General features: G+C 39.2%; 3 protein-coding genes and 1 long non-coding RNA gene across 17 annotated transcripts in view; 2 read left to right on the top strand and 2 right to left on the bottom strand.

The window, feature by feature from the left end:
* KIAA0586 (KIAA0586 ortholog) overlaps nucleotides 1–1,398 on the bottom strand; it is a 94,001-nt gene extending 92,603 nt beyond the window's left edge. For 5 of the 8 annotated variants that reach the window (XM_072963122.1, XM_031679088.2, XM_072963123.1 and 2 more), the window contains exon 1: nucleotides 545–835. In XM_072963122.1, coding sequence (XP_072819223.1) covers nucleotides 545–800 — 256 coding nt within the window. In that variant the 5' untranslated portion in view covers nucleotides 801–835. Of the gene's footprint in view, nucleotides 1–544 lie in introns of all 8 variants that reach the window. The other 3 variants (XM_031679086.2, XM_072963121.1, XM_015235531.3) reach the window with 3 other exon arrangements.
* TIMM9 (translocase of inner mitochondrial membrane 9) lies at nucleotides 579–12,038 on the top strand. 3 transcript variants are annotated; one of them, XM_072963148.1, is made up of 6 exons: nucleotides 579–694; nucleotides 1,882–2,073; nucleotides 4,436–4,525; nucleotides 9,557–9,621; nucleotides 9,988–10,083; nucleotides 11,083–12,038. In XM_072963148.1, the coding sequence occupies exons 4-6, from the start codon at nucleotides 9,583–9,585 to the stop codon at nucleotides 11,215–11,217; spliced, it is 270 nt and encodes an 89-aa protein (XP_072819249.1). In that variant the 5' UTR covers nucleotides 579–694; nucleotides 1,882–2,073; nucleotides 4,436–4,525; nucleotides 9,557–9,582; the 3' UTR covers nucleotides 11,218–12,038. The 3 variants fall into 3 exon arrangements, with proteins under 3 accessions (XP_072819249.1, XP_015091018.1, XP_072819250.1); XM_015235532.3 differs by lacking the exon at nucleotides 579–694 and adding an exon at nucleotides 1,447–1,659; XM_072963149.1 differs by lacking the exon at nucleotides 579–694 and adding an exon at nucleotides 1,447–1,659 and having other exon boundaries at nucleotides 1,882–2,182.
* Nucleotides 2,553–20,899, bottom strand: TOMM20L (translocase of outer mitochondrial membrane 20 like). 5 transcript variants are annotated; one of them, XM_072963144.1, is made up of 6 exons: nucleotides 20,713–20,899; nucleotides 20,486–20,529; nucleotides 15,321–15,402; nucleotides 12,694–12,836; nucleotides 5,786–5,899; nucleotides 2,553–5,696 (listed from the first exon to the last, which is right to left on the bottom strand). In XM_072963144.1, exons 1-5 carry the CDS (start codon nucleotides 20,846–20,848, stop codon nucleotides 5,831–5,833), a joined length of 474 nt encoding a protein of 157 aa, XP_072819245.1. In that variant the 5' UTR covers nucleotides 20,849–20,899; the 3' UTR covers nucleotides 2,553–5,696; nucleotides 5,786–5,830. The 5 variants fall into 5 exon arrangements, with proteins under 5 accessions (XP_072819245.1, XP_072819246.1, XP_072819248.1 ...); XM_072963145.1 differs by having other exon boundaries at nucleotides 2,553–5,693; XM_072963147.1 differs by lacking the exon at nucleotides 5,786–5,899 and having other exon boundaries at nucleotides 2,553–5,693; nucleotides 20,713–20,896.
* The window catches only part of LOC140696941 (uncharacterized), a 56,193-nt gene continuing 55,645 nt past the window's right edge, over nucleotides 20,887–21,434 (top strand). Inside the window, exon 1 of the long non-coding RNA XR_012073645.1 lies at nucleotides 20,887–21,114. This is a non-coding gene — a long non-coding RNA (uncharacterized lncRNA). The remainder of the gene's footprint in view (nucleotides 21,115–21,434) is intronic.

Genomic DNA, 21,434 nt, shown 5'->3' with positions numbered 1-21,434 from the left:
TTGTTTAATTGATTTTTTTTATTTTTGCACATATATTCATTAATTTGATTATCAGTGAAGTGGGTAGAGCATATGTTATCTTCATTTTCAGGAAGCTCCAGACAGGTTAAGTGAATTGTAACATGGAAACGATCTAAAGGCAGAAGTTGTGATTTTTCTACTATGCCAAACTGGACAGCACTATCCAAACAGAAGGTAAAAATCTCTACTGGTGAAAAGTTAGCACATATCACACTGGTTAAGTGTGCCCACCACAGATGTGAACAAGAATAGTGTGCAAAAACCATACAAAGAAAAAACAAAGAAGGAAATGTTTTATTCATTCCATCTACTTAATATTATTCAATGTAGAATGTGCCTGGCCATTTTCCCAGGGAATGGGGTCACTTTTCAAACTCCTGTACAAACTAGACATATCTTATGCTTAGGAATTTAAACATTAAAAATCCTCTAAATCTTGAAATACAAAAAAAAAAAAAAGGAAAATAAAGACTAAAGACTTACAGACGTGAAAACTGGTTCAAAACTATTTGCAATCACATACCGTGCAACGTTCCGTTCAAGTTCTTTCCCGTTCTAACAGAAAGACGTTTATTTGCAGACAACGCTGGAGGAACACAGGACAGCTCATCTTTCAGCAAAGCCAAATTATCTCCTTGATTTGGAGAAACTACCTCACGAAGCCTCCTCGCTGGTATTTTAACCTTTTTTTTCTTTTCCGGGCTAAACTCAGAGCCTTTCATATTACTGGTAACAAAACTAGTCCGACAGTTCTGAATAGAATTTTCTTCTGGGTCCATAAAGCTTCAGAACAAAATTTTCACCGCTTTGAGGACTTTGAGGGTTGGGGAGCGGGGGGTGGGGAAGTAAGGGAGTATGATAAAGAAAACGTGAATTTCAAGTGATTTTGAAACATGCAGTCATCAACTTTTACATAAAACAATGTCTAAACAGACTATCCACAAAGCTAGACATTTCAATTTAGGATCTAACCCAGGATAAGAGAGGACTAGAACACATTTACCCAACAATCCCAGTCACTCTATTAATGCATCGTGCCAATCAATCTGAAAGAGGATAACAAGAGAATGACCGCATAAGCGATAAAAAAAGTAGTAACACAGGGCACCCCCACCCCAACCTGAGAGATAGTAGGGTAAAAGCAACCAGATGTGGAGGCGGGGTTAAAATTTGAGAAGAGGGAGTGAAACATGTAAAACTAAAATGCTATTTTTTTTAAAAAAATCACCCGCAAAGGAACCTTAAGAGCTCTCTTCCTCCAGAAGCAACCCTCGGACACCTAAATTCACTCCTGTGCGTCTCCCGGCCGCTCGGCAACCGAGCAGTCACAAGTCCCAGCCGACAACAACTTCAGTTGCCCGCGGGTCAACACCCACTCCCCTTTAAACCCGCCCTTGACACACAATACGCATGCGCAACAGGAAAAGCGTCCAAAACACCCAACCAAAAAGCCAGATTCTCTCTGGTGCTCTTCCATCCCTGTCCGGGTGGAAACGAACTCCCAACGTAAAAGGCTTAACACGGCTGTGAATTTGTTGTCGTTGTCGTTTTTCAAGGAATACATTGCCCCACAAAATTTAAACATTGACTAACACCCGAAAGTCTCATCGAAGAGTTGCAGAGCTCCAGAGTTAGCTGGTAATACCGCTCTTATTTATTAGGGACTATTTACAATGTAGCACCTGAAGACCGTTAGAGACGTAAGATTAAGTAAATTAGTTTTACGAAGAGTTTCGACAGATTCGGGTGAATGTTGGCAAGGAAGTCAGAAATAGAGAGTTTTGTCTAAGCAGATAATCACAAAAATTAATTCTCGAGGGATTTTTAGAATTCTCTTATGATATCGGCTTTTTCCTCTAGAGTTCCCGGCTTTATAACGAATCGGCGTCGAGACGTATAAGAGCTATTTGCCATCTCGCCATTCCCACGTGTTCTCTTTCATCCAGCGGCTGCGGCGCTCAACCTGACCCTGACCCTCCGCCCCCAGACTCGACTGGCAGCGCAGCCCCACCTAGCCTCGTACTGGTGTCGGATGCGAGAGCCTATGCTTAAGTATGGTCTCTTTTCTCTGCCCGCAGAATCCCGGGTTCCCAGGCGGGGGCGGCAAACTATGCCTCGGAAAGGTGGCAGGGGTCTCTGTCTCTGAAGGAGGCCGCCGCGGGTACTTGGGGTTATGGGGGGCTGCGGGCCGGGGAACGCGTTCCCAGAACTGACTTGGGACCTGCCTCGAAACCGTGTCACTGGGGGAGGGTCGTAATTCGAGGCTCTGAGCCACGTTCAACCCGGGCATGGGGAGTCAGGGTCTTGTTTTGAGACACTGAGTTAGACTGCAAGGAATCCACGCCGTGACCTTGAGCTGATAGGCAGGACACCCTCCTTTAACTGAAAAATTCTCTGTACAGAGAATACCAGGGCCAGCACACCTTATCTGATCTGCTAATTTTCGAGGGTGCGTTACTTAACCGTTTCCCTTTACGCATTACTAAAAGCTTTTTAAAAGATTAATCAAAGCAAAAAAATGGAATCTGATGTAAAAGTTAAATAACAAATTTTATTTTTACATCTCAGCTGTCTACTTTGACAGAAGAAATCCTAGAATTAAAGGGGACCTTAAGGGCTCAACTTTGGATAGCCTTTTATTCTGCCTTGATGCGTTTCTGTAATTATTTCAGTTACATTTCCTTCATTATCATTTAGTACCCGTTTGTTCACTGTTTTATAGTGTATGTAAATTAATGATATGACAGTGTCGGAGCTGTAAGAGACAGTGGAGATGATTTAACTCCCTTATTTTCTAGGTGAAACTTAGATGTGAAAGAAAAAGTGACCTTTCCCCCCTACTCTCTAAGGTGTACGCATAGGCATAGAAACTCATTAAAGGGACTTGAATAAATGACTTACTTTGGATCTTACAACCCCTTTACTATCCAAGCTAAGGTTAAAACCCAAGTAGTCTTGCCCTCTTCTAGTTCAGTGCTTATAGCTCATCCTCTAGATCTTGAAGTCATCCTTTAAACCAAGTGTGCAGTAATCTTTCAAAATTATTTTCTGCTCTGATTAATAATAAGTTAGGGTTGCCAGTTAATGGGGCATAGCTTCCTAAATCTGCTGCAAACAGTCTAAAGTAAAGGGACATATAGTGGAATCCTATTTTATTATCAATCTAACTAGTTAGTTCATACCAATTTAGACATCTGACATATCAAATAAAGAATGTATAGCCCTGGAACAAAAAATATGGCTCACAAGATTGTTATCTTTTATTTATTTTTGTTGTTAACATTTTTACTTCTCTCACTCTCATCTCTAAATATACACATAAGATATATGTAGGGTTTTTTTTGCTGAACCATTTACAAGTTGCAGACATCATGATCTTTAATCCTGATTTCTTCAGGATGTATCTCCTTAAGAACATACTATTACATAACCACAAAATGATTATCACACCTAAGAACATTCAGAGTTCTCCAATTGTCCCAAAAATGTCTTTATTTTTAACAAAAATGGGTTTTTTTTCCATTCAAGATCCAATCAAAGTTTATAATTGTGTTTAGTTGTCATGACTTTTTAGTCTCATAATCTAGAACAGGCCTTTCTACCCCTTTCCTTTAACTTTTTTTTTCCCTTTAACTTTTTGAAAAGACCAGTATAGTTGTCTTACAAATTGTCCCACATTGTGGATGGCCATAATTATTCCCTCATGACTAGAGTCACATCAAACATTTTTGGCAAGAATACCACAAAGATACCACACTGGTTAAGGTGGTGACTGACAGATCTTCCCAATGTAAAGGTACAGTTTTCTTTATATAATAAGTAACCTGTGGAGATGCATCGAGACCATGGACACATCCTGTTTTCCAATAACCCATTACCCAGTAGTTTTATCATCTATCTGTGATCCTTGCCTGAATCACAAGATTACAAATAACCTGAACCAATCATGCTGAGACCAGAATCAATTATAGTGATAGTGGCTGAGGACATAAGATGAATCACTTACTATAAACTAAGTTTGAAAAGAATTAGAATTGACTCTAGACTTGGTATAAATGTGCATATGATTCTAAAAACTAAGTAGAAGGTTATCTCCCCCATCATACCCTGGTTAGTTAGGTTTGTTTTGTTGTTTTTTTTTTTAATACTCAAGTTTCTGGGAATTGTTTGACCTTGTGTGTTCACCTGTACATACATACTACCTGGAAAGATAAGGATATCAAGTATTTTTAAATACATATAACACATATGCTAAAGAACTGTAACCTCAGAATCGACTGAGGAAACTAATTTCTCTTATTGAAAAGGAGAAGGCTTTTCAGAAAATTTAGCCAGCAGAAGTTTAGATTTCATCGAATAAACTTAGAACTTGAAGGGGCCTGAAAAGTTACATTGTAATCCTCTCATTTTTCAGGTGAGAAATCAGGCCTCAACTGGAGACATTCAAGCAAAGGTTGGACAACTACTTTTCCAGAACAGAAAGGAAACTCATGCATCAGAAAAGGTTTGAGCTTGACTAATATCTCTTTTTACTCTTAAGTTCCCTGGGTTTATGATATATTTTGTAGGACAGAGATTCTAGAACTCTCTATCCTTCCCTCCTTCTTCAGGTTTCAGGGATATAACAAGAAGGTAAATCGGATATTTGCCTCTACAATAACAGACATTTGCTTGTGGTATCTGAAAATTAGGACCAAACAAAAGGGCAGCCGCATTGCTTCTACCTGTTCTATCAGATGGTTTGTGTGGCTGTTGAACTTTGTCAATCAGCAAAACTAGAATTAAATAACTGCAAAATAGAAAGCTGAGAGACTCCGAAGACCCAAACTAGCAAATTGAAATTTGAAAATCATTTATTCACTCAGTTATCTCCCATATTTTCTAGAAAGAATTGCCTACAGTTAGGTATACCATAATCTTGATATTGGTGACTACAGAGAAGAGCTTTGGAGATATAGGCAGACTTAAGATTGCTGACTGTTACTTCTTGAGTTCAGTTATAGGTCTGGGAAGATATATTAAAAAATAAAATACAGTTGAATGATTCTAGAAAATCATAATGTTAACACAGTCATCTTTGAGTAGTAGGACTACTACTTTTTTATTTTCCAAATTCTCAAGAAACAGATTATATTACTGTAGTAATAGGATAAACTTTATTTCATTAAAAGAGGAGATATACTGTCAAGGACTGTATATTAAAAGACAATACCAAGAAAATTCATAGAAACATTTGGAGGTGCTCCTCCTCAGTATCTGTCAAAGACTTCCCAATAACAATCATCATTTATCACTGAGTTGTATACCAAGGGGGAAGTGAGGCAGAGTCAGCACAGTGTTACCAGTCTCTGAGACTTGCACAGCATTTAAAGATTTCATACTTTCTGCTTCTCTGACCTCTGGTTGAAAAGTCATATTATAAATGAATTTTAGCCTGAAGAAATACTAGGATAGGAATAGGGAAAAGAAACAGATTTTGGCGTTATAATTAGTGAACTTGTAAATTTCTAAGGTTTTGTAAATAAGGAAATCAGATCTTTCTTCTCTGGTGCCACCTGTAGAAAGTCCAGTCTGCTGCACGTCCTCCTGAAGTACAGCAACTATACTGTATAGCTTTACAGTTCAGAAGGCTCAGGGTCTTTGGATGACCTTCTGTGCTTTCAGCTAGAGGCCTGCTGGTAAACCAAGTTCCTTTAATTCTTGTTTTAAGTTCCCACAAAACAAGGGTTTCATTTAGCACCTATTTCCACAAAAGTTATCTTACCAGTTCTTGTATCTTTTCAGGCTGGTTTCTAGTTCTGAACATTTTCTAACATTTACCACACTGGAGACTGTATCTTGTTCTTTGGCAAGGATTAGAAAGCTGGACAACCTCAAACTTTTTATTTTGAGATTATTGTAGATTCACATGCAATTGTAAGAAAAAACAGAGCTCCCTTCTGCCATTTACCCAGCTTCCCACAATAGTAAATCTTACAAAACTATATACAATATCACAACCAGCATACTGACATTGATACAGTGAAGATACAGAACAATTCCATTTCACAAGTCTCTCATGTTGCCTTTCTACAGTAACATCTACTCTCCTCTTCCCCCGCCCGCTCCTTAACCCCTGGCAACCACTACTATCGTCTCCATTTCTGTAATTTTGTCATTTTAAGAATATTATATAAATGGAGTCATATAGTATATAACCTTTGGAGATTGGCTTTTTTCACTCAGCATAATCCTTTAGAGATTCTTCCAGGCTGGCGTCAATCAATACCTCATCCTTTTTATTGCTGAATAGTATTCTCTGGTATGTGTGTACCAGTTTAACTATTCATCTGTTGAAGAACATGTGGATTGCTTCGAGTTTTTGACTATTATAAATAAAGTTTCTATAAACATTCATGTATAGGTTTTTGTGTGAATATAAATTTTCATTTCTGATAAACGCCCAGGAATGCAATTACTGGGTCATATGGTAACTGTATATTTATTTTTTAACATACTGCCAAACTGTTTACCAAAGTGGCTAAATGATTTCATATTACCCCTAGGAATATCTGAGTGATCCAGTTTTTCCTCATTTTCATCAGCATTTGGTGTTGTAACTTATTTTTTCAGCCATTCTGATAGGTGTGTAATGCTGTGTATCATTGTGCTTTTAATTTGTGTTTCCCTAATGGCTAATGATGTTGAACATCTTTTCATGTGCCTATTTGCCATTGTATATCCTTTTTGGTGAAGTGTTGCCCATTTTCTAATTGGATTATTTGTATTTTTGCTGTTGAATTTTGCAGATTTCTTTATACTGTCTAGTTATTAGTTCTTTATCAGATATGTAGTTTGCTTTTGATGTCAAGTCTAAGAACTCTTTGCCCTAAAGCTGAAAGATTTTTTATATAAAGTGAAAGGCTGACTTTGAGGTTAAATGTTTTTGCCTGTGGATGTAGTTGTTCCAGCACCATTTGTTGAAGAGGCTCCCCTCACTTAGGGGAGGGGTTCTTACTAATGCCCAGCAAGAAGTCAAGACCCTGCTCCCCAGTCACGCTTCTCTGACACTACTCTGGTGTGGGAGTTGGAGTGTTTCATTACAGCCTGGTGAGGGTGGAAGTCTACCTGGCTAATGCCGATGTGGGTGAGGATGAGGGCCACAGTTTTTTCTGTGTTTGCCTGGAGTACTGCAGTTATTGTTTTAAGTTTTCTATGGGCTTCCGCTTTCCTAGCCCTTTGCTAGAGAGGGCAGCTTTTTGGCTAGGGGGGATAGGGAGCTTTTTTTTGACTGCCTCCACTTGCATTTGCAGATTGCCAATTTCTTCAGCTCCAACTTAGTGATGTAAGAGCCCAAAAAAGGAGAGAATTCACCACTGTGTTGTTTCTCAGGTCCCAAGGGCCCTAGCTAATATACTTTCTTCTCTCCACTTTTTAGACTCTTATGTTTGTTTCATGTGTAATGTCCAAGGATTTGAGTTGTACTTAGTAAAAGGAGTAGGGAAAAGTACATTTACCCCATCTTCCCAGAAGCACAAGTCCTAAACCTCACTGTATGACATACTTACAAAATCCTCTGTTTCTTTGACTGGTTAGTGATATTTTATAGCAGCCATAAGGATGGCTCTTACCTCAGAAGCATGGCTGGCTTAACAACTAGCACAATACTTGGTACATTCAATAAATGTTTACTGAATGAATATCTACCATTATCTACCAGTATCTACCTAGCAGAATGGTAACTGCTAAGATCTCAAACTACAAATAAGTTTGATGTTAATATGATGTAATAATGAGGTTTGGATTTGTGTGCAGTTCAGTAGTTGGAGGGTACGGAATTAGTGTTTCATGATTTAAGTGCGCTAAGAGTAACTTATGGACGTCTCTTCCCTGGAACATATTAGTGATGACAGTCACAGCAATACCTGAAAAATTGTGACCTGCAGTTAATTCTTGGTATTTTTCAGGTAGTTTATGTGGTTAAAATATACATATTGTTTATAAAGCTGTGACATAAAATGGGAGTAAGAACATTCTTGTTAACTTTTTAGTGTTTATGGAACACTTGATGCCTGAACGTTGGGCTAACCTAAAACCTCTACTGCATTGTTTGTAGCAGACATAGGAGAGCTTTAGGAGAAAAAATAGTTTATATCCTGTTACTACTAAACCACAGATTCTCTGAAATATAAAGAGTTAGACTTTTGGAATAAGACTGGCATAGCAAATAGAAAAGAACTGATGCTTTCCCTTGCATGTGGAAAACATAACTTTTTGAAAATGTCAGTAATACTCATGAACTTATATGGTAAGGACAAGAGGGAAGAATATGCAAAAGAGGGGGAGGTATATACATGGTTGGGAATGCTGAAATGGAATTACCATTGATTGTATTTGTTAATCAAAATGAATTAATTTTTTTTCATGATAGTAGGTATACACTTTGGCCTAAGCTTGAATTGCCTACTTAATCTTCATATAAGCTTCATGAAAATTGCATGCCTTTCACTTGATGAGCTAATAAGAATGGTATACTCATCCAGTTTATCTTTTTTGATAAACCCAGTTTACTAAAAACTGGGTTTATCAAACCAGTTTTATCTGTTGGTTATCAGGAAACTCAAAGCTAAATATAATGCATAGAAATTCTGTTAGTCTACAGTGTACATGATTGGTATTTATTCTTCCTAACATATACTGTTTAATTTATATTCTGAACAGTTTTGTTTTATATAAATCTTTTATATGAGATATTCATCACTTTAGAACTAGCCAGGATAGAGTAAGTAAATAATATGATACATTCTTGTATCAGAATTAACTAAGCCTGGGTCCTCCATTAAGGATATATGAAAATAACAGTCAATTAGAAAGACTCTTTGACTTCCTTATCTTCACTCCCTGTTGCCCCCAAGTTAGATCACAAGTTGTCACATGTTCAGAAGTTTCTGGTAAGTCTCTGTGATTACCCTTTTCAACTGCAGAACATACAACTCCTATAACTTCCTTTTAGATTCAGAACTCTGAATCTTTCATTAGTGTTGATTTATAAGTGGAGGGCATTTAAAAATTAATAGAACCTTTTTATTTACATAGAGATAGTAAAAGGATCTTGAGTAGCACCAGGCTAAGTTACATTAGCAACTAATGGAATAGTTAACTTAATTTCTTAAAGGAAAACAGCAGAGATCTCTTGGTTTCCCATAAAACCATACTATGAATGAGGCTTTAACATGTGGCTTTGCAAGGTAACAAACTGTCTAAAAACTGGAGGTTGAGATACACAGGGCCTTTGGATCTCATAGCTGGCATTTAAAAAAAACCTAATTCTAAACTGTAAGGTTCTTTGTCGTCATTAATGACCTGGGAGATTGGGGGGGTAGGAGATGACATATAATTATATAAGCAGTTAGAGATTTATAAAATATGAACGGTAATTTTAGGTAGACTTGTTTTGGTTCTATTTCATAATCTATTCTTGCTTTGATTACCTAACTCTTTGGCTAGCCAAAAAACATTTGTATACAGACTGACAAACTTTTTACTTTTAATTCAGGTGACTAATACACATACCATAAGAATATGGCTGCACAAATACCAGAATCTGATCAGATAAAACAGGTAAGTTATCAAAATTAAGGAAAAGAGATTTTGCAAAAAAATTTAAGGCACTACTGGATACAACCATGTTGGTCAGTGATCTCACAAAATAACTGTTTATATTTCATTTCCAAAAATAGACAGTAAATTATATGAAGCATATTTATTTTTCAGATTATTTTAAAGCTAATCCAGGAAAGAATAAATATTCAACTAGAAAGTCTGACTATATTTTGTAGATCATATTATACCCATTTAAGTTAAGCAAAAGAACCTTTGATTTCAAGTTATTACAGGATATTTTGCCTAAATATATCAGTAACTAAACTTTCAAAACATCTTTGTTTTAAAAACCAAATATTAAAGAACCTTCTGATTTGTTTATAGTTTAAGGAATTTCTTGGAACCTACAATAAACTTACAGAAACCTGCTTTTTGGACTGTGTTAAAGACTTCACAACAAGAGAAGTAAAACCTGAAGAGGTATGAAAAGCGTTGCCCACTAAAAATTCTCTAAGCTCGTCAGAAACAGTATAAATGGGATTTCCCTATGCCTTTTGCTTGTTCCTAGTTATTACAGGAATTTAGGCTACCTTTTATATATTCCTTAGCTCAGGAACAGAAGCAGGCCAGGGCCCATGGAATTGAGTTTAACAATGCCAAATTTAATGATGGTCACATTGTCCTATGGCAGCCTTTTTTAGAGAAGATGCCTGAGACTTGCTGAATATTTTGTTCCATCAAAGGTTCTTAATAATTAGAATCAGTCAAGATGGCTGGGCTAGAGAAACTTGAGATGGCTTTCCTATCTGACCCTAAGAACTCAGGTTAATTATGGAAAAAGCAGAGCTTGAATTCAGTGGCTCATATCGCACAGGTGGACTCTGAAAACCCAATCCTATTAGAAGTATTAATTTTTTAATATCCTCTTCAAAACATTTATATATTGGCTAAAAGTGACATAAACTTCCTCCAGTGGAAGATGTTGACAAATATTCACAACAAGAACTCAACATATAGCCAGCAATCAATAAGTTCTCGTTAAATAAATGACGAAGCATGAGAGATGCTAAGTATAGTAGTCTTCTTAATAAAAAGTTGAAAACTAAGAATGTTGAGAATGGAGTTTCTTATAAAAAGAAACAAACCTGCTACTGGACCTATATTTTAACAATTAGAATAAGGGATGGGAATGTGGGCCTTCAGTTAATATTGAAACATACCCGCAGAAAATCTAGTCCAGAAGGCAGGGACTTACTTACCATTGTTTCTAGTGCCTCTAAACTGGTAAGCATTCAATACATATTTTTGTAAATGGATGAAAGTTAACAATTGAAAGTTATGATCACTTGCTACTCACTAATACCATTTAATTCTCAGATATATTTAGAAAAAAGTGCCCATTAGTTATCTTTTAGAACACATGCATTTTTTTTTTAAAATTAATATTTGGGGTTGCCTCTTGGATCTTTTTATTTCTAGATCACCTGTTCAGAACATTGCTTACAGAAATATTTAAAAATGACTCAACGAATATCCATGAGATTTCAGGAATATCATATTCAGCAGAATGAAGCCCTGGCTGCTAAAGCAGGACTCCTTGGCCAACCACGATAGAGAACTCCTGATGGATGGACTTTTGATGAAAGATTGCCAATAGCTATTGCACTGGAAATGAGGATTCCCCTGATAGAATCCCCTGAAAGCAGTAGCCACCATGTTAAACCATCTGTCATGACTGTTTTGCAAATGGAAACCACTGGAGAAACAAAATTGCTATTTACTGGAAATAATTAAAATACAAGGCCTCATTGTTCAATGAAAATAATAAGATATAGTATCTGTTGAGACCTTAAGACTCAGCAGCTTGGTCACTTGATTAGAAAAATAAAACATTGTTTCTTCAATTGTGACTGTTAATTTTAAAGTAAATTATGTGTTCAATCATGTATGAGATGGAAAAAATTTTTTTATTACTAAGAGAAAGATAAGTGGAAATATCACTGAGCAGTTGTTATATTATGTGGGACCATAGTATTCTGACTGGACTGTGGATACGTTGAAACGTTTTTCAATCAGGATCATCCTCCAAGTATTCCTGTTCATTCATGTCTGCCTCAAATTGCTGGTAAATACATAAAATAGTTACTTACTAATCATTTCAATGCACAATCCTTTTCTTGCCTCCCTTCTTGTGTCAGGGTGGGCACTACATATTCTTATGCTAGCAACATTTTCATGTATCTTCAGGAAACACCCCATTTGAGACTACCCTGGGAATGTTTAAGAGTTGATTATTACACTTTAGGGGAGACTATATTGTTTTGTGTTTTGTTCAAAAGCCGAGAACCCAACATGAATGATTCAAAGTCAGGCTAACAATATACAGTGTATTCTCAGCCATTGCATCTGATCAGTGTAATAAAAAATAAACCAAAGTTAAAGTTGTGTCTTATGACAAAATGAATCTTAAAACAAATTCAGGCATTTGCAGGAAATTCTAGTTGATGCATAAGTACACCCAGCAGTTTGGTAAGTACAAGTGGACTAACACCTATTAATAAATTGACTTATGAATGGATTTTATTTGATACTCTTATGAACTTGTACTTAACACTAACTAGCCTGTATGTTTAAATTTACCGAAGTGATTTCTATGTTTTGTCATATTGGAAAGTAGAAGTATTATTCTGCTTTGATAATTTACATTTTTCTGTATTACATCTAATTTTTAAGCCATTAGGTCATTTAACTAACAGTAGCATTTAACTTATAGGCCTCTGTTGACATTGCAGTCAATAATTTTAATGTCTTTGAAAGTACAAAGATAAACAATGTTAACAATGCTATCTTTAAAGTTGAAATGTTGAAACATGTATAATATTCAACAAAATATAAAATTCATTATAGTCAAAGGAACATGAAAGAATAAGCTTGTTTCATCTTACAGCAAGAAAAGCAAACAAAAATTTAGAGATTTCACTCATTTAAAACTTTGGGCCATTCACATACACACTGCTATTTCTGTGTAATCAAGCCCAACATGGTTATTTATTGTGTTTGTTTCACAAAGATAACTGACTATATGCTTACCTGGCAAATACGGGGAATTCTGTGCAACAGCATCTCAAATACCTTGGGAGGAAGTGTATGTTTGAAAACTTTCAGAAGTTCCCGCGGTTGCCCACACACCAAAAGGGCATTGCTGAGATGTTCAACCCCCATTCGATGCTCTCCTGAAACAGATTGGTAAGTTTAGAGCAAGATTTTAAAGCTCTTCAAAATATACATTCTACAGATTACCAAGGAAGCACCAACATTAAAACTACAAAATCATATCAAACTAAAGACTATTTAAACAAGTCTCAAAAAGAGTAAAGTGTATAAAGGGGAAATGTTGAGCTGCCAATTAGATTCACTGTGGTCAGGCTGCCATACGGTAACTTTATGACCCAGATTATTATTTCAGATTGTATTCCTGCATTGGAAATGTTCATTTTTTGCAATTTGGGTATGCAAGAGGGAGGTATTGAGTTTTTTTAAAAGGCTGTCGTGTGGTGTTACTGACACAAGTTATCTTTAAATTCTGCATGTGTAATTGATGTAACAGATGAAACATCTTGATGTTCTAGCTAAATGAGACTTTTTAAAAATAGATTGTATTATCAAAGAGTTGAAACAAGATTAGTGTAATATGAATTACATATTCAGGGGAAGAAAAGAGATTTATGAACTTTGATTTCTAAGTGGTTTTAAAATTAGTTTTAGAATGATTGGCTGTAAAGTAGAATGAAAATTCGTGAAGAGTGGAAACTAATCACAGAATTTCTATTTAAGTTAAAACATGGAATCACTTAGTCTCACTACCTTGTTTTAGGAAACTGAGGCAAAGATAAATGAAATAAGGTTTCAAAGCTATTTAATGCCAGAATTAGTAATAGAACCTAATTTTCTGAACGCTGGGACTACTATGTGCTGCCTCTCTTCAGGTGTTATGAAATAACAGAGTTGAAATTTTGACATATTTAACATAACTAGGTAGGAAATAAACTTTGTATCGAACATTTTAAAGAAAAAGGAAAAGATATAATAGTGCCTGCTCTCAAGTTGATGGAGCTAATGTGACCCAAAAACAATAATCAACTTGGTCGATTAAGTCAATCAAACAATAAATTCAATCAAATTGGCTAATCAGATTTCAATAAAAATTTTTGGCTGTATAGTCCCTCTGGTTATACAGACATAAACACAACTGAGATAGTCCTATAACCATCAACAAAGTAGTGCTGATTAGGAGTGGTGGCAGAAAGGAGCAGAGGAAACTGATACTCTGGGTTAAAAATGATTGCATCCAAACACTGGTTCTCAACCAGTATACTGTAATAACCTAGGGAGGTTTAAAGAATACTGACACCTGGGTCCCACTCCAGAGGTTGTTATTTAATTGGCTTGGGGTTTGGTCGGGACTTAAAGAAAAGCAACCAAAATGATAGCTGCATTAGAAGTAAAATATAGTAGAATTATATAACCCTAAAAGTGCTAATTAATTTATACAATAAAATACAAAATTGGCAAGACCCTTCCCAGAACCTTCAGGGAGGCCCATGCAAATGAAGGTCCTTAAAACTTATGCTTTATTACCTTGTGTAAAATCACTTCTGTTTATATTATCTAAGTCCTAACTATTCATTGTGTCATTAATACTTAACAGATACTTTTAGTCCATTTATAAAACTACCTAAGAGAAAATATTGTACTGAATAAAGTATTAAAATTTCAAATTGTAATGATTAATGTGCAATCCCTTTGAATGGCTTTTTCATTTCTCAAAACCATTAAGCCACTGGATTAAAGTAAAGTTCTTAGGTATCACTATGAACTGTCCAGGATTTCGACTTTCTCTTCATTTTTATAAATTCTGGAGGATGCTACTCTCTTATTGCAGACTGAAAAAATGTTTTCAAAAAAGACAATAAAAAGAAGCAAAAACAGCTACAGGCACTGTGATATGCAAGGGAATTTTCAACACTTCAAAAAAAAGACACATAAATTGGTGTAATGCTCATTTATCCCTTATATAAGAAGCCTCAAAACATTATTTTTCTTTCTAATGTTTAACACCAGAATAAAGACATGATTATTATATACAATATTTGTAAAATACTTGCACTGTCTATCATTTTACCTGACAATATTGTGACGTTTTCTCAAATCTGGAATTTGGTAGGGATAAATTATCATTCAAAATACAACTCCTGGCCATTAAGTGCAAGGTACCCCTACAGGCATTGCTACATTAGACACAGTACAAGAGTGGTCATTCATAATAATTTTATCATCAAAAACAAGTAATTATTTTATTAAGAATATTCTAAGGCAGGAAAATTTTTGTAAAGCAGTTAAAATTTTTTTAGGTTTTGATTCATACAACGTTTAGTCATTTGGAAAACTCATTCACTTAGAATTTCATCTGACAACAAACAAGGTGTTCTTGTATTTGGCTTTGCATCTCCATCTGCCCACTTCTAAGATGGCAACGTGAGCTTGAACATTACCTGTAACACACTGGAGCTAGACAATGTGATGAAGTAAAAACACTGGGACAGTTTAACTAAAGCAAGTTGGTTAACACATTTGACACACAAATACTAATCCATAAATATTTCTCAAACATAAATCATCATAAATAACTCTTCATAAAGGAATGTTTACATTCTTACCTCTGGATAACCAAAGTTCTCCCATTCGTACCTCTTGCAGGAAAAGTTCTTGCGATTTTTCATTCTTTGCTGGATCCCACAACTAAGAGTCACAGAATATTTAACAGTGAGTAATGAATGTAAGGCATATGGATACTGGTGAAAATTATTTAACTTTTATTTAAAAAGCACATCTTGAACCTGGTTCTCTAAATCCAAAGTATGACAAATGCAGTTGTTCTTTATATTATTTGAAACAGTTTCTTAAAATGGAGTTATAATGTCAGGTCACAAAAGATAAAAAATACATGATGGACAGTGGCTGTGACTTGTCACCACACGTATATGACGGCCTTCCTAGATGACACCTTGTTAAACAAGCACATACATCATCTTTCAGGCTGCAGCCCAGCCAGTTTTATTTTTCAGTTACTCTAATTCCTTAAAACCTGGAACCCTGATGACTATTTTACCTCAGCTTTTGTACTTTTCAATATATTTTCATGAGTTACATTGTCATTTAGCCCTTTTAACAACTCTGAGAAATAAAGTCAGAAGACTAATTTAAATTTACCTCATCTTATAATAAAAAAATTGAACCCCCCCAAAAAAATGGCATATTCAAGTTTGGTTGAGATGCTTTTAATAACTTCATCCATATTTTACCCAGCTTTGTAAGTACTCATAGGAGAAATCCCATTGTAATTAGTGTAATTTCTTTATATGTTGCAAACCTATTTTCTTGCCTAGGGTATTAACAGTGCTTATTGATTTAGCAGAGACCATGGTGGGGGGTTGGCAGGGCAGTTGGTGATACTGAGAAGGATGCTGTGGTTTGCTGCACCCTGGTGGATGAAGGTGACCAGACTCACAGTATGGCATCATCACTGGTACCGTGCCAAGGGCTGGTCTTTAAAGGTAAAGTGGGCAGTCCCTAGCCCAAAGTATCAACTGCACTGCAGTCACTTCAGTCCCAGTCTTTTCTATGCAGAGAGTTGTATGTTTGTTTTCCCCAAGAATTCTCTTTTTTAAATGGAATGAACCTGCAGATGAGGTCGTATTTTAAGCTTTTACCAGCAAACGTGCTGATGATCAGTAGCAACCACAGGTTTCATTCAACAGATACTTAGTGAGCAAGAGCAGGACACTCTAGGGAGAGCTGAAGGGGAAGGAGACCAAGACCCCTGTGTTCATCCCCATGGAGCCCAGAGTCTAACCAGGGGAAAAGATAAGTACAGTTACATCAGGAACACATTAACAATGAAGTCCAATGTCTTCTGGGGCTCAAAGTACAGAGACATTGCATCTGGCTGGGAGACTGGGAAAGTTTCCCAGAAAAGACGGCATATGAGATGTGGAGAAGCTCAGTGAAAGTCTGATGAACAAAGAGTACCCAAAAAAAAGAAAGAAAGTACAAGTGACACAAAATTGCAGGGAAAATATCAAATGATCTTACAGAGCTGGATTATGATACAGTGAATGCAGCAACAATAATAATTACCAATTATTGAAGGCCAGCTATGGACTGAGGACTATCTATATATTATTTCTAATCCTTAGGAAAATCGGCCTGTCAATACGGAAAGCACCCGTGGAAGTCCACGGTGCCAAGCTAAGAGGACTGGTCTTTCATCCGCAGAGTAGAGAGCTACTGCAAAACGTTACATACCCAGAGCCACAGTCTAAAAGAACTTAAACTGATAACATAAGAAAACAGTCAGGGAGACAAGCTAGGAAATTATTACAACATCCTGGATAAAAGGTAACAAAAGCCTGAAGTAACGTAGAAGCGATAGAAACAGAAAGGGAATAGGATATGAGACCGAGCATAGACAAGTAAGAACTGGGGACTACTGTGAAAGATGAGGCTGATATTTAAGCCAGATGAGTTGGGGTCACAGCAGGGAGGCTAGCGATAGCAGCAGCATCACAAGGGAACAGAGGAGGAGCAGTGGCAAGGGATGGAAGGATGAGTTTACTTCTAAACACACTAAACTGAGGTGCCAGTAGGGTGTCTAGGCCGCAGAGTCCAGCAGGCAGGAGAAATGTGGGGCCCCAGGTCTAGAGTGGTATACTGGAGATCACTTATGGAGACAGGAAGGAGCTTCCAGGGAGATGAGGGATTATGCAGAATCTGAGCGCAGTGTTTCACAGAGAATGGGCAGAAGGAGCTATTACAACTGCAGCTTCTTGGGCTCCACCCAGACCTCCTAAATCAATCTCTATGAGGAGAGCTGAGGAATCTGCATTTTAACAAGCTCCTCAGATGATGCTTATGAATTCTGAAGTCTGAGAATCACTGACCCCATAACCCCTGGGCTACTCCTGATCCCCTAAATCAGAATGGCTGGTGCTTGGGTCAGACAATCAAAATTTTAACAAATACTTCAGGTAAATCTAGTGCAGATTGACCATAGACCATACTTTGGGAAACAGAAAGGGCCTGGGGCGAGGAGGAAGACAGATCCTAGAAGAGGTGGGAAGAGACATCTCTCTGTGTCTTAGTTGATTCATCTATAAAATTTGAAGAATACAGTTGTTTTAAGGATTATATTAAATAACATTTGAAAAATCCTGCTTCTGCCTCTTTGTCATTTGAAATAATTCAGATCTTCATTATTTCCCATCTGGACTGCCACTAGTTTTCCTCTCTTCAACTTCCCTCCTCCATCCCATCCTCCAAAAAAAATAATAATAATTGCGTCCATTCTCTGAAATAAAGTCATCATTACTGGTTATCCACCACAACAGAAGAATATCAAAACTTTCCAGTTTGGCATTCAAAGCCCTCCACGATAAGACACCAAGCCACCACTCAGCTATCTCTCTGGCCACAACACTCTGGATATTGCAATTTTGTGGTCTGTACCTGTGCACAAGCTATTTCTCTCAGTCTACAATAAAAGGCATTCAAAAATATTTGCTGGGCACCTACAATGTACTAGACACTGTTCCAGGTACTGGAGAGATAATGGAAAGTAAAAACACAGATGAGGTCTGCCCTCACGGAGCAGATTCTATTAAGTAGAAAGCATCAATCAAATAATCACATAAACAAACAGTGGAACTGTAACCACGAATGAGAGCAACGAAGGAGAGCGATCTGGGCTATGCCAGGCTCTGCCCCAGGGTAAGCATCGCCCTCTCCTGCCCAGCCGTGGATACGCTCCGTCCTGCTTTCCTAACTATGTCAGTTTAACTTTTTTCTCCCAAGAGACTCCATTGTGAAACTCCGAAAATCTCTGACTCCTGCTCTCTATGACCCTTTAATCGGTCAGCAGGAAGTGTCTATTCTTTCTGGACAGTTTGGCTCACATCTCCCACCACCAGTTGCCACCGACACCACTGTTCAGGACTGATTACCTCTCACCTGTATGACTACAAAAACTTCTTTTCCTCCAATCCATCCAGCAAACTCCTGCCTGATCTAATCTAAAAAGTTTTTTTCTCCTTCTTTTTAAAAAAACTCTCAGAAATCTTTAGTAATTCCCCTACTGAGTTTGAATTCCTTAACCTGGCCTTCAAAGCCTTCCCTCACACGCCCCTACTTAGCCTTCCAACCTTACCTCCCACCATCCCCCACGGTGACTTCTTTGTCAGACTGACTTACTGAATAGGCCTGGCAGATCCCCCATTTTGCATGTTTATGTATATTCAGTTCCCTTCATCCTGAATTTCATCTCCCCGAAACTAGGAACCACATTTAACACATCTTTTCAAGCTCAGCTCAATGCCACTTCTCTTCCAAAGTCTTCTGTGAATAACTGTATGTTACAAAAACAGCCACAGCAGGCGCACATGCACTCCCAGAGCCTTGCCTCCCCTTTTAAGAGCTGGAGTCTATTTCTTCTCCCCTTGAAACTGAGTGGGCCTCAACAGGGCAGAAGTGGCACCCCTTGGCACACTCTCCCACTTTTTCTCTCTCATATGTATATATAAAAATACATACACCCAATTGATCTTTGAACAACATGGGTTTGAGGCTACCCGGGTCCACTTATATGCAGATTCTTTTTTTTCAATAAATAGGCACTACATAATTGCTACATAATCTGTGGATGGTTGAATTGTCAGATTTGGGACCATAGATACAGAGGGCCATCTATAAAGTTATACTCAGATTCTGGACTGAGGAAAAGTTGTTGCCTCAACCTCCGTGTTGTTCAAGGGTCAACTGTGTGTATACACACACACAAATATATTATCCACTTGCCTGGTCCCCCTTGGAACCCAGCCAACATGCTGTGAGGAAAATCATGCCACACGGAAAGGACAAGTGTAGGTGTTCTGTCCAACAGTCCCAGCTAAGTGGACAGCCAGCATTTAACTGCCCAGCATATGAGGGAGTGAGTCTTCAGGTGATCCAGCACCTAGCCCTGGGGTCAACCTGGCTAAAGCTGAGTAGAGCGGAAAGGTGCTATCCCCACCCAGCTCTGCTCAAATTGCAGATTCAGAAACAAAACAGATACTGTTTAAAGCCACTAAGGTTAAAGCAGCAATAGGTAAGTAGAACACCTCCATAATAATCCTGCCCTGAAAATGACACCCTAGCCCTCTGGGCTCCTGTTACATGGGGGATATTCGGTCCCCACTGCTGACCTAGAACAAGGCCTCAAGCAGAGTCGTCGCGATGACTGGCTGACAATGAAAACTCACAGAAGAACCTAAGAACTCTCTGCTTTAGAGTTGATGTGCATTCGTGAAGTTGGATCGGTCGCCAAGATGATTGTGATCATCTTTAAAAACGACGAATCAAATTCCGTTTTGGAGAAAATGAGGATTCGTTAGGCTTCTGCGCTAGAACAAAGGCCCTGTGGGACTGAAGTCAGGGGTGCAGCAACGCCAGCTGGCCTTCGCCGGGCCTGGCATTCTAAGAGTCTGGTGCGGCTCAGGAAGGGCAAAGGCTCCTCTTTCTTCTTTTTAATACTAAAAGAAGGCCTTTTCCACTCCTTTTACTGCTTAGCTGCCTTTTCATGGCCCCAAAAGGTCCTTCCTTCTTTCCCTTTCTTTCGTAAGCGGACACCAGAAACTAAGCCGAGGCTGAACGGAGCGGGGTGAGCGCAGGCAGAGAGGCGCCAGGCAATGGCTGCTCCGGGAGCAGCAGGGACCCTGAGGCCGAGCCTGCCTCTGCATCGGCGAGAGGTTACTCACTGTAACGCCACCTCGGCGTCTCTAAAGCACTTCACCTGGGCGCCCCGACCCTCAGCCTTTTGCTGCTGGGCTCTTCTTTCTGCAAACACAACGTGCCACGTGCTGGTCGGGAGCCGTCCCGACGCCGGCGTGCGCCCCGCGGGCCTCCGACGGAGGCCGCCCCGCCGCCCCGTCTCACCCCGTGGGCCGGGTCAGCCCCGCCGCCGCCCGCCTGGCCCGACACGGCCCGGCCCGGCCCTCCCCGGCGCCGCCGTACACTCACTTTCCCGCAGGCGGCGCTTGAACGCGGGGTCGCCACGCCGCCTCCGGTCGAAGTAAAGACAGTAGCCGAGGAAGGCGACGGCGCCACAGGCCGCCAGGGCCGCCAGGACACCCAGGAGGGTGCGGACGCAGGACATCCGGCCGCGGGCGTCCCACGAGCCGAGCGTTGGGCGCGGGCCCGCGAGCGCGGAGAGCCCGGCGGGCCGACAGGGGGCGCCGACGGGGCGCCGACGCGGCGCCCATTCCGGCCTCGGAGCTTCCTGTGCGCCGCGCCGCAGGTGTGAAGAGCGGCGCTTCGACGCCTCGCACCGCCGCGGGCGGACAGAGAAGGAAACCGAGGGTCCGAAGGGACGTGTGTGGGAGTGTCGCAGCCACCGAGTAGCAGAGCTCCGTTCGAACCCAGGTAGGTCACACTCCAAGTTCTGAACCCCTTACCCAAACGCGCCCCTGTCCCCCTGCCCACGGCACCCATTCCGGCAAATCGCGGTATGTCAGAATCCGGTTACCTGGGGAACTGATCCTCCTTAGGCCTCTGTTCCCTCAGTGGCAGATTTAAGTTGAGCCATAACTTTGGTCATCTCCTAGTTCACAGTACTGCCCGCCGAGCACTTGAACACTAGTCCGTACTCCCCAACCCGGTCTGCTTTGTCACCTGAACAAACCCAGCAGTCCAAAGTCCCCAGCCACCTTAGTCCAATAGCAGGAGGAAGGAGGCGTGTTGAA

This window comes from Vicugna pacos, chromosome 6 (assembly GCF_048564905.1).
Source record: "Vicugna pacos chromosome 6, VicPac4, whole genome shotgun sequence".
In the NCBI taxonomy this organism is placed as follows: Eukaryota; Metazoa; Chordata; class Mammalia; order Artiodactyla; family Camelidae; genus Vicugna; species Vicugna pacos.
Note: the sequence above shows the minus strand (reverse complement) of the source record. Positions and strands in the feature narration are given on the sequence as shown.